The sequence below is a fragment of the Zingiber officinale genome, chromosome 4A (assembly GCF_018446385.1).
Source record: "Zingiber officinale cultivar Zhangliang chromosome 4A, Zo_v1.1, whole genome shotgun sequence".
NCBI lineage: Eukaryota > Viridiplantae > Streptophyta > Magnoliopsida > Zingiberales > Zingiberaceae > Zingiber > Zingiber officinale.
In genome coordinates this window covers 89397165-89409667 of record NC_055992.1, presented here as the reverse complement: position 1 = coordinate 89409667, position 12503 = coordinate 89397165, and the positions used below count along the sequence as shown (strand labels likewise).

General features: G+C 37.3%; 1 protein-coding gene across 1 annotated transcript; it reads right to left on the bottom strand.

Moving 5' to 3' along the window:
- Nucleotides 1–4450: 4450 nt before the first annotated feature.
- Nucleotides 4451–7519, bottom strand: LOC121970123 (transmembrane 9 superfamily member 12-like). Its single transcript, XM_042520596.1, has 2 exons — nucleotides 7365–7519; nucleotides 4451–6766 (listed from the first exon to the last, which is right to left on the bottom strand). The coding sequence occupies exon 2, from the start codon at nucleotides 6670–6672 to the stop codon at nucleotides 4690–4692; it is 1983 nt and encodes a 660-aa protein (XP_042376530.1). The 5' UTR covers nucleotides 6673–6766; nucleotides 7365–7519; the 3' UTR covers nucleotides 4451–4689.
- Between the last annotated feature and the right edge of the window lie 4984 nt (nucleotides 7520–12503).

Sequence of the window (12503 nt, the reverse complement as noted above, 5' to 3'; positions counted from 1 at the left end):
ATTTTTGTGGAATAGGCACGTTGCCGAACCACGGTAACTCTTCTTCTCCTTTCTCGTGTTTGCTCTCCTTTTGTGCGTCTTTGTCTTGTTGCTCCGTGCGATCTCTTTTCTCTCTTCCTCTTCTTCCGTGCTTTAGAGGTTGAGAGGTATTGTTGCCCCATTCTTTGCACAACAATTGGTATCAGAGTCATGGTCCAGACCAAATGCAATGTGGGGTGACCTTGAACGAAGTTGAGGGTAGGCCCGGAGCTGGTCATGAGTGACTGGATGCTCGTGGGGAGGCCCGGAGCAGGTCAAAGTGACCGGATGCTTGTGTGGGGCTCGGAGTAGGTCAGAGTGACCGGATACTTGCAAAGGGGCGAGTAGGTTAAGGTGACCGGATGCTCACGGAGAGGTCCAAAATAGGTCAGGGGTGACCGGATACTCACAGGGAGGCCTGGAGCAAGTCAGGGTAACCAGATAATTGCGGGGAGACAAGTAGGTCAGGGTGACCGGATGCTCATTGGGAGCCTCGGAGTAGGTCAAGAGTGATCGGATAGGAATGCTCGTGGGGAGGCCCAGAGCAGGTCAGGGTGATAGGATGCTCGCGGGGAGGTCTAGACTATAAAAGTAATTGTGGTCCTTCGTTTGAGGGGGGATTGTTGGGATTCAATCAAAGTCCCATATTAGAAAGATTTGGAAAAAATCATGGAGTTAAAAAAATATAGGATATTTCTATTAAAATAAGATTTTTTGGGGAGAGTTCAAAAGTAAAATCATGAAAATTTATATTCAAAATAGATAATATCGTATTATTATATAGTATAGATAACATTCTGTGCCTTAAATGATGCGACGTGCTCGCTATCGGCTTTGAATTTTTCTCCGTTTAAGGTCCTCCTGCAGTGCCATCCACCTCACCGACTATACATTTTTATCAGTTTCAGACAGGAACGGATGCAAAGAAGTGTTGCATGCAAATATGCTCGCTTGTAAATTCGAAGTGTTGATAGCAACTTGAGCTCGTGCATGATTGCCAAGAACCATATCCTCGCCTCTTGCGCTATGCAAGATGCCTTCTAAGGCTACATATGTGCGGAATGCCTTTCACTCTTTCAGAATTATTTCCTTTAAAATGATTAATTTTGTGTGCAACAACTGAAACCTAAACTATACTATTTGTGTGTCGGTGTGTGGTTCTTTTTCTTGTAAAAGTGAATAGGTTCCCTAATTACTCGAAATTACAAAGCATTTGCGATAATCTGAGTTTCTTACAACGTATGGAATAAATTGGCCAACCGGATCGACCCAACCTCTGTGGGGTGCCGACCGATCGAGGGAAGACATCGTGGCATTCCGGCGGACGAGCCAATCGATGACGGACACACTGTCTTAATGAACCCAACTGGAAGCTTTGAGGTGGACGGGAAGCTGCGCTTGCTTCATCCAACGGACGGCGCGATGGGCATTCCCTAGTGAACGCCAATGTCAATGAGTGGAGGAGGCAAAAAGCAGACAACATCACATGGCATCAAATATTGGCCGTCCGATGAGATCCATGGATGGCGATCTTAAGCAACATGATCCCTTACCAATGAGACAACGGCTGGATGGACCGGACCGGATTGGATCGTCATGTGATTAAACCAGTTTTCGATGGATTGAGTGAGCCATCCATGGGACGGCAGTGATGATGATCTGATTCCACAGTGTGTTGGTTTATAGGTTAAAAATATAATTTTATATTGAAAATATATATAAAAGATGAAAAAAGATATTTGGTATAAGCATTTTTAGGTAAAGTATGAGATTAAAATTATGAGTGTTTGGACTTAAAGTGGACAATATCATATTATTATGGATATATCTAAATTTTTTTCTATCCTACAATTTGTATAAGAAGAAGGTCATTTTCATCGGATTAACTATCGAAAGAAGCACGAGTCAATAACTCGATGCTCGAGAAGAAGTCCTGAGCAAGTAAAAATGACCCGATATTCAAGAGATATTTTTATTAGTATGGACATTTTAAGTAGAGTACAAGAATAAGAATAAAAAGTGAATAATATTTTACTACAGTAAGATATTTCAATTACTATTAATTCAGTTTCTATCAGAATCTTTTATTTATTTATATATATAAACTATCAGAATCTTTTATATATATATATATATATATATATATATATATATATATATATATATATATATATATATATATAAAGCGATTTAAGCGTAGCGGAGTTAAATATAGTATTATAGTTTGTTACTTTGTTGAGACATGTAGGATGTTTAATTACTCTGGTGGCTATTGAAAAATGGTGACTATTCGAAAATTTTTATTAGGTCAGATAGATCATTTTCGAAATTAATTGGTTCGAAGAAATGAGTATTTAGTGTCAACTAAGAAAAATAAAAAATTAAAAAAAAAAACTTAGATTTGTAGCATCACAAGAGTTAGTTACCTAATTTTTTTTAACCAAAGGCAATTACATTTGTAGCCCCAAACTTGGTGGGTAAGACACCAAGTGAAATACTCGTACATCCAAAATTCGATTCTCATGCCATGTAATTACATGGGCAATGCTTGAACAATTTGGATAACTGGTGGCTATATGTTAGCATCTTAGTGTTTTTACCATGTTATTTACCATTCTTATTTACCATTTACCCAACAATCATTTTTTAAAAAATAATCTAGTGTTCAATCTTGGCTTGATTAATCCGGAAGATGATATTCATCTATGGAATAAATTTAAGATACAAGTTATACGCATTAACTTACATATTAACTCATAATTGAGAGCCCTCATGCAACGAAAATGATATTCAATAACACAACAATTAGGATTTTTAGTTATCCATTTGTCAATTTTAATTTTTTTTTTAATATATTTTTTTTTCATATTCGTATTTTTCTATAATTTTCCGTTTTAAACATTGTTTTTGAAAAAAAAACTGATTTATCTTTTAAATATTTTTTTTTAAAAAAAATATGTAATTAATTGTTTTTAATATTAGATGGCAGGTTGGCAATGCGGTGCCACGAGCCAACATAAATAACTTTTCGACAGGGATTTCAGCCTTTTATTTGATTTTTATTGCTACCAAATTATTAAATTCGAGGTAACAACCGGTAGACAAACATAGTCAACGTCCACGTCTGGTGGGATTAACTTTTTTTTTTAACTTTGTGGACATCACCAGGGACTTTGTAAATTGTGAGAATTTTCCAAATTAAACAATCAAAAGTAAACGCGAAGACTTTGAACTCTTAAGCCGTTCGCTAGAAGCCATAAGCCATTCGCCAGGCTCCATTCTCTATATATACGAGCTAAACGTGCACATGCCAAGGAATTAAAGCACCTATCCGTTCGACAGTAGTGAAGGAGATGGGCCGGATCTTGGCAGAGGCGTCGTTCACTGGCAATGGCTCCGCCATGTCCTCAAAGCTTCGACTCTTCTTGGAGGTGGATGTGGCTGTTGCTGTGGTTGTGGTGGCGGTGTTGGCGGTGGTGGCGGTGGTTGTGACGGCGGTGACTGTGGTGGTGGTTGATGCGACAACTGCTTCGTTTGATCTCATCTGAAACAAAGCACAGAGTTCCTTCTCTCATAGCACAAACTAATTATGTCCGGTTAAATTGTATAAGCTTCCCTAGTTGATATACGCAGATGTCGTTAGTGTCGATAATGGCTCTAAATCAAACTGAAACAAACAAGACCTTGTTTAATGGAGTGAACAGTGCTTGAGAATGTTCATAATTAAGGTTTGATCGAGTTTGGCGGACTTGGCCGTCTGAAAAGAGAGATTTTAGCTCCTTGAATATGTTTGAGATGGAAAAAAATCCAAGTTTAGTTGGGGTTGGGATTGCACTATAATTTGATCAAACTAAACATTAATCTATACCAAAATGAGAGAGGGGGAGCTTTGAATATGTTTGAGATGGATAAAAATCCAAGTTCAGTTGGAGTTGGTATTGCACTATAATTTGATCAAACTAAGCATTAATCTTAAACCAAAATGAGAGAGGTGGAGCTTTGGCATGGTGAATGAATTGTTAGAAAAATTGATTTTAATAAGTTGTTAGGCCTTTTTTAATAACTTGTTACTTGAATAGAGACGAATCAAAGTAGACTTGATGTGAGAGGCGCTTGGCGTAAACGTTATTATATTTATCCCGTTTGCATCACTCAATGCTAAAAAAAACCGTTTGGAATAGGTTCACTAATTACTCAAAATTATAAAAAGCAAAAGCTTGTGATAATTTGAGTTTCTAACAACGTTCGGAATGGACCATGGTTCACGAATGCATATCCAACCGTTCTGAAGCTTCAAAGCCAACATGTTCATTCAATGGAAACTAAGCTACTGTTTAGGTCTCATGAACGAACCAAACTAGTACATAGTCATCCTTGACACAGAATTCAATTTGTACTATAAAACTAGAGATCGCATTTGTAGTCAATCTCCTTGAAACAAATTCATCCAGGAAACTTGAACAAAGCTTTTAAAAGATTACATTCCTGTGATGTATCATGACAAGAAAAGGAAACAAGCCAATCTCAGCTACAGTTACTATGAAACCCACCCCTCAAAATTACAATATTATGGCACTAGGCTCCCCCAGTGGGCTATTAATAGAATTCAGAAGTAAACATCTTGCAGAACAAAAGTTCTGGCAGGTAGCTTTTGAAGCACAGTGCTAAATGCTAATCGATCTTGACGGAAGAGAATAGGTAATGAACAAAATAGAATGACACCAGAAAGCCAATGGCGCCAGTAGACAGCATGATTGCAATTGACATGATCAGCGAATAACCAAGATAAAGGGTAGCTGAAACAGGGCCACTCAAGCTCCTAAGGTCGAATACCAAGTAATTGATGGAGTAGAGAAAAACATACAGGGCTACAGATCCAGAAGCAAAGAAAGCCTTCCACCACCACCTCCAGTCCTCCACACAGAGGTGCATGTAAGTCAGGACCACGGAGACTTCAGCACAGACTATCACTAGCAGCATGAGAACCACAAGGAGGAAACCGAACACATAGTAGAACCTCCCCAGCCAAATGCTCGATAGGATAAAAAAGAGCTCAATGAAGAGGATTCCGAAGGGCAGAGTCCCAGCACCGAGGATGAGAAGCCACGAAGGGTATTTCCGAGCAGGAATTTCTCTAGGGATTTGGTTGGTTCTAACAGGAAATTGTATTTCCTCAGCTTGGGCACCGATAAAACCACCAGCTAGAGTCAGTGGCACTGAGATGCAGAACCACAACGAGAGTAGAGTGAAATACAACGAGATAGGGATAGCTCCAGTACTCTTGCTTCCCCATAGGATAAAATTTAATACAGTTAAAATGACAAAGACGATCCCCGGAAAGAAACAAGCAATTGACCAGCAGAGTGATCGCCAGCCCTCTGATCCTCCTTTGAAGGTCCTCCACAATCGAACGCCAACATATCCAGCAACAATCCCAAGGAAAAGATAGAGAATTATCATCCCCGTCAAAAGCATGCCGCGTGAAGCAGGAGACATGAACCCAAGTGCAGCAAAGATGATTGTTACAACTGCCATACCTGTAATTTGTATACCATCTCCAATCATGACACAGAAAAGCTTTGAGCATGTTGGCTCTCTGAATACATCACCCACGACAAGTTTCCAGCCAGAAAGCTCCTCGTTCATCTGAGCTTGGGCTTCTTTGTCCAGCTCCTCATACTTTGTTAAGTCCCTCCGGACTGTTCTCAAGAAAATAACAAAGACGATTCCGGCCAAAAAGAAGATAACCATCAAGGAATTCATGATAGAGAACCAATGAACCTTTGCACCCTCCATCTTTAGATATGCATCCCATCTTGATGGCCATCTGATGTCACTTTTAACAAATACAACTTCATAGGTAAAAGATATCTTCTCCTGCTCCCGAATGGTCTGAGACTTGTCAAGCTCCAATGGACAGCTCACAGACTCAACTTTATCATACATGTTCAGTTTCAGCATTGCCTGTGGATCACGCTTCACACTGCAGGGAATCACTTCAAATCCAACAATCTCATACCCAGCCTTCTTATCATCAGTTTCAGCAATCATTCCCATCCCCTCTTCTCCTGTGGTCATAACTGCACCACGCCCTTCGTACTCATGAACCAACACTTTAAACTTCAAGTGATTGATAATGTAGTCTTCAGAGCTTCCAGTTGGAGTATAACCAACAGGAAATCCAGTCCACTGAATGGCAATGCCATTCTGGTCAGTGAACCTTCTCACAGGTAGATTGTCAAGTATCATGTTCACTTGGTAGAGATCATGTGTCCTCTGCTTCAAAAGTTTAACCTCATGTTCATTCAATGCATTAGTGGTGCACAAGTAAAGTGATTCATTAACATTAACATGGAATCGGTATGGAGAGTTATCAATCTGGTCACCCATGAGAAGCTCACCCAAATTCTCTGCACTCTTTTTGATTCCACCTTGCGGATGGCAATATGGAAGGCTGTAATAGCTATATGGGAGCTCAGTCTCAATGGAGGTGAGGGAATTAACTTTGGCATATATGCTCTCACCAGGTATGTAGGTGTGCATATAACTACCAGGGAGATAAAATGCATTACTAGAACTGCAAAACAGAAACAAGGCCAGCAAAGCAAATGTAAACAACGAGGACGATTTCTTGGAGAATGAAAAAGACCCCATTTCGAATTGTTTCTTCTATGCTCTTTCTTCTTACAACTCAAACCTAAGATCCAACACCAACTTCCTTCAAAATTCACAAGATGACTGAAGAAACCTGAGTCAAAAACAAAGCAACGTGTCATTCAACCCTTAGAATCCCTTTTTCTCCCTTCAACAGATAAATCTTCTAGATAATAAACGCAACAAAAGCTACTGCAGAAACAAAAGAAAATCAATGCCCAAACAATCGAATCTAGAAAAAAAAAACTCTAATTTTAAGCTTTTTCAACATCATAACCAAGTAATAATGTAATAAACACCAAGACGAAACAAGTAGTGAACCCTAAATGGAAAAAAGCAAGTTCTTCCTTCCGCATGTGAAAACAACAGGTCACAACCTGCAAAGCTAATATAAGATGGATCCGAGGAGAAATTAAACTAAATGCAACAGCGAAATCGAACAGATCTGCAAGTAGAAAAGAGAAATTACCAGATGGAGTAACAAGATCGGAGAGGCAACTCGATCTGAGGCCCCGTTGGACCAACAAGATAATGAAAAAAAAAAAACTCAAACACAGTAACTTTAAGCAAGAATATGAAGATAAAAACAGCAGATCCAAAATCGTAGGTCCTTGGATCTCGACGGAAAACGCAAGAGAGGTACATTGCGGCGAAGAAATCGCCTAGATCCCGGGTCGAGGAAGGAAATTTACCTCATCGACAGGAAGATCCGACAGCGACTGGATCCCGGGAGCTCTCAGATCTGTCTCCGCTGAGAGAGAGCTTGGAGAGGAGAGGAGAGGAGAGGGGAGGGGAAGGCGAGGGGGATGAAATAAACGCAAAGTAGTGGAGGCAAGACGAGCGGCGTGGATGAACCGCTTGGGTCGGAGTGCCCGCCTCAGTGGATGACGAATCCGGATCCGGGCTCACCTGTAACGCATATAGAAAGAATCCGATACCTCAGCAACCGTTCTGCATCACTATAAATGTATTTCTAGGTCTATTTAATTTAATATATTATCACTCAACTTTATAAAAACATCCTAACTTTAATACTATATTTTTTTTACCTGAATCAAATTAATGATTAAAAAAAAGGCAAGTAGGGTCCGACAAGTAAATAATTAAGAGAGCTACCAAATCCGGGATCAGGGAGCCGATAATTTGTTAAACTTGACAGGTTACCTTTTTTTTTTTTTTTTTATTTCTGTAATTTATCTACGCTAGTAGCTCTTTTCTCCCCGCGAACGTACTGTATTTTCTCTCTTTCAGCTCCGTACTAATTTGATTGTTAGCAGGGCCGGCTAGGCAGGCCTATGCCTAAGCCCTATTATAGTGGGCCCATCAAATATATATATTAAATTTAATATGAATATTAGTTTAGAAATATATGGGTTTGGATATTAAATAATTTTAATTATGGTTAAAATAAATTTTAGTTAAGATTTATTTTCATAGGTAATTTTAATTTTTAACTAGTTAAATTATATTTAATCAAAATTTTTAATTTTTTATATTTGACCAATAAATTTTAGCTTTTTATAAATTAAAGTTAAATTGAATCATTTTTTATTTTTTATTAGATTTGATTAAAAATATTAATTTTTTACCGTTAGATTTGGTTGATAATTTTTTAATTTTTTTTATTAAAATTTGATCTATAATTTTAAATTTTTCATGGATCAAAATTTGATTAACATACTAGAATTAAGTTTGATTAATAAATTAAAAGTATTTATGGGCTATACTTATGAGTAATTGATTTTTTAAAAAAAAATACTTTTGAAAGTCAGAAGCATATTTGATCCGGCGGTAAGATGGGGCCCCCATCTTGTAGAAAGTCCTGAGCCACATGGGAGGTCAAAGTCAACGATCAACATCGTGAGTATCACTCACCGGTCGAGTGGACGGTCTGCCTCAAGCATATATGGCTCAAGCATGTGCGTCCGATTTTGCATTACAGTTCGGCCTGACGTCGAGCTTTCGACGCTCAGAAGACTCAAGCATGGCTCTAGCAGGGAGGAAGGAGGGTCGAGCGACCCCCTCGCTCGGTCGAATGGGGGGCGCAGCCTTGGCCTGGCAGATATGGTTTCTTCGCTCGGCAAGACGGAGGCGGGACAATAGGATGATTGGCCAAGCGGACCTCCCGCTCGGCCTGGCCATGGTGTCGTCCGAAAGGCACTAGCCGAACGGTTTCTCAGCTCAGCCCGGTGGAGGACAAAGGAAGCAGCTGACGATATCTTCTTAGGGACCAGTGTCGCTGACAGGTGGTATGGTCGGCGGCATGGTCAGACAGAGAATCGTATGGTGAAAGCTTCCACTGTCACGTCAAGGATATACTCGTACTATTAAAGTATGACGTCAGACACGCTTTTCTGACACGTCCATTTTAGATATGCTTTGAGAAGCGTGCACACCTCGGGGGAGCGTGCACGCGCCTCTGGGGAGCCCTATATAAGGACCCTCAGACTTCGACGGAGGTATGCTCACTTCTTTACTGTAGCTACAGTTTCGCTTCCTCTTTGCTCTACTTCTTTCCGCCGAAGATCTTACCTGAGAGTCAGAGGGCCATCGCCGGGGAACCCCGGCTCGGCATTATGCTTGCAGGTCCACGACAGCGGGAGATCTACACCTTCGAAGTCTTCGACCAATCAACAGGAGTGTCATATCCCCAGTGTCCATCGACTCAGTTCTCGAACAAGATCAATATTCATATTTAATATTGTATTATTATTTCTCCTTAAATTTATTGTTCCCCATTTTTCTTCTTTTTCATTATCTTTTTTACATTCTTATTATTGTGTCATTGCCACAAGTTATTATGTAAGTTTTTTTTAATAATTCACCATCAATGTTTAATAGCTAATTATTTTTGGATAAATAATTTGATTGATAATTTATCGAAGTTAAATTTGATTAAAAAAAATCAATGATTACATTTGCTACTTGAATATGTTACATCTATGTCACATAACAATAATTTTACCATTACGTCAAGACTTCTCTGGATTATCAAAGTTAAAATTAATCGATAATTTTTTAAATTACAATTAAAATGTATTTTAATAGTATTATATTAATAATATTACAATAATTATTACTCGTTGCCAAATTAGTTAGTATTTTAATATTTTATTGGAGAAATATAGTTTATTTAATTAAAATATTTATTAAATAAATATATTTAATTTTTTAATAAATTATAGTTGAAACTTGAAAGTTTTGTTAGTGTGTGCATTTATGTGTCAAAATACTAATTATGTATTTTGTGGATAACTATTTATAAAGGCAAGTATTTATTATTAATTATTTACTTTTCTATACGTATATGAATAACGGGTATATTAATCTGAAAACAGTCCTTGATCGGATATATATCTAGAAGGAACATGGATATCTAGATCAACGCTAAGTATAATTAGGTCAAGATAGATCGAGGGATGGATATCTAAGTTGTACTTGGGGGTGCCTTGAGTTTAGAGGTATACTGGGCACGACTTGTTTAAGAGGAGACCATATATTAAGCATCATTTGTCATTACTCTTATGAACGAATGTAACTGATCTTTTGACTTGAGACATATATTTATTCTATACGTGGAGTGATATACTTTGACGCTGTTAAAAGCAGTCTTTAATCAGATTGTTATTAATACGGTAGTTTGGTGTATGGTAAATCGTAGAGATAATAGTGTCGAGTCAATAGAGGATTCATCACTTTCTTGGATTATGAGTTAATATTCTGACCGCTTGATAGAGATATTAGTGACTCGAAATTCATGGGCATGGGAGGAATGTTTGATCATTCAAGAGTAGTCTATTATATCTTAGAAATCAAGTAAAATAATTAATTTGATAATAATACATAATATATCGAATTAATTGGGATATAGGCTTAAATGAAGAGATTGAATTACACAATAATTGATTCATGATGGCTTATAGTTTATGACTAATGTTAATTTTATCACGTTGGGTGACTAAAAATTATTACTAGACGATTATCTTTATCTGTGTATGGATTTACATTGTCTTTGTGTATAAGACCTAGAGAGTCACACGCATAACACATGAACATTATCTATAATTGATTATTTTAATGGATACTAAAATTAATCAATTGATTATTTCAGAATAAAAATTAATTCTGAAATATTATAAGTTAATACAGGTCAAGATCAAATATGATTTTATTTGATTCAAAGAAGAGGGAATAGAGAATTTAGATAAACACAATCATGGTAATCCTTGTAAATTTGGAGAGTCATAACTTTTCATCTTCCTAATTAATGGAGGTCATAAATGAAGAATTAATTAAACTTATAACTCTTCATCTTCTTAATTAATGGAGGTCATAAATAAAGAATTAATGAAAGTCATAACTCTTCATCTTCCTAATTAATAGAGATTATAAATAAAGAACTAATAGAAACCTTAACTCTTCATCTCCCTTTAAAGCTATAAATAGCTACCCCTGGAAAGGTTCTAAAAAACTACTTTCACTTCTCTCATTCTTCCATCAAAAGAGATTTATAATACTTTCAAAAGTTTTTATCGATTTAAGAGGTTATATCATCTAACGGATCGTATTAAGTTCGTGATCTAGTAGCATGTATACCACTAGAGGAGTCATACGTGAGGATCTTATTTGTTTGTGATATCATTCAAGACTATCAAAGACTCAAGATATATTTTATATTATTTTATTTTAAAACTACATGTACCATGAAGAGATTTATGATTTAAGAGACAAATCTGATTTTAATATATGTATTTCGTTACGCTCCGAATCCAACAAATTTAACAAAAAATAATTTTTATTTTTAAAATTTTACTAATAAACAACTAAGATTCGTCAAATATAAAATTATTACTATAGGACTATTCCAATTGTATAAATATTCTTTTGCAATATATGAAACTTTTCTTTTAAATTTTTTCTAATAAAATTAAATATTTCTAATAATTTTTTTTTATTTTTTACAAAAATATTAAGACCTTAAGTTTTTTTTCCTACTTAAGGGTATAAAGAATTGTTAAGACGACTTGATTACAGAGGGATCACACTGACCTCTATGTCAATGTGCAGGTGATGGACCCGTTTGAGTGTAAGAGGACAAGAGCTCTATCGAATTTGAATTTGTAAGGGAAGGTATAGTCGGGCAGCAAAGGAACTTGAGAGTTCCATCTCGTGTGTTTGGGAATTGTGATATAATGATTGAAAATAAATGCTATGAGTTGCAAAAAGGTGGAACCGTCAACTTAGCGGCCCCCTGGGTCTGGTCCTACAGATATCCAGAGGAGGTACATCATGGTTAAGCTAGGCAGGAGGGGTGACTGGGAGTCGAGTGGAATTTAAAGCATAGCAAACTGAGATTTTACGCCCGTGTGTAATTGGTGACCCTTTACCTCTGAACTTCCGTTGCAAGTGTCAGACACCCTTCCAGCTGATCCAGCCCGTGGGGGCAAAATAAATACTATGAGTGAAACATGCCTACGTTGAGATACAAATACTGAACATTTGATTGAATGATACGTCGAATACTTGTGGATCACCATTGAACTGTTGTCAATTATGTTTAATGAGATTTGGTTATCTTGGTCGACAATTTAGCAGTAGTCGAGCATAAATGTAAGAGAAAGGACGGATTTTCATGCAACGAAAGTTCAAGATTTACACAGGGCATCTCATATATTCACAATGTGACTATTCGTCAGAATTCATCTGTACATTTCAAATTTACGATGGAACAGAATGAGCCACTCCAATATTAAATAGACAAAAGCCGAAAGAAAAGACCGATTCAGACCTGAGTCGTCCCATAGAGTCAACTGTTTTAATCATCCACAGTC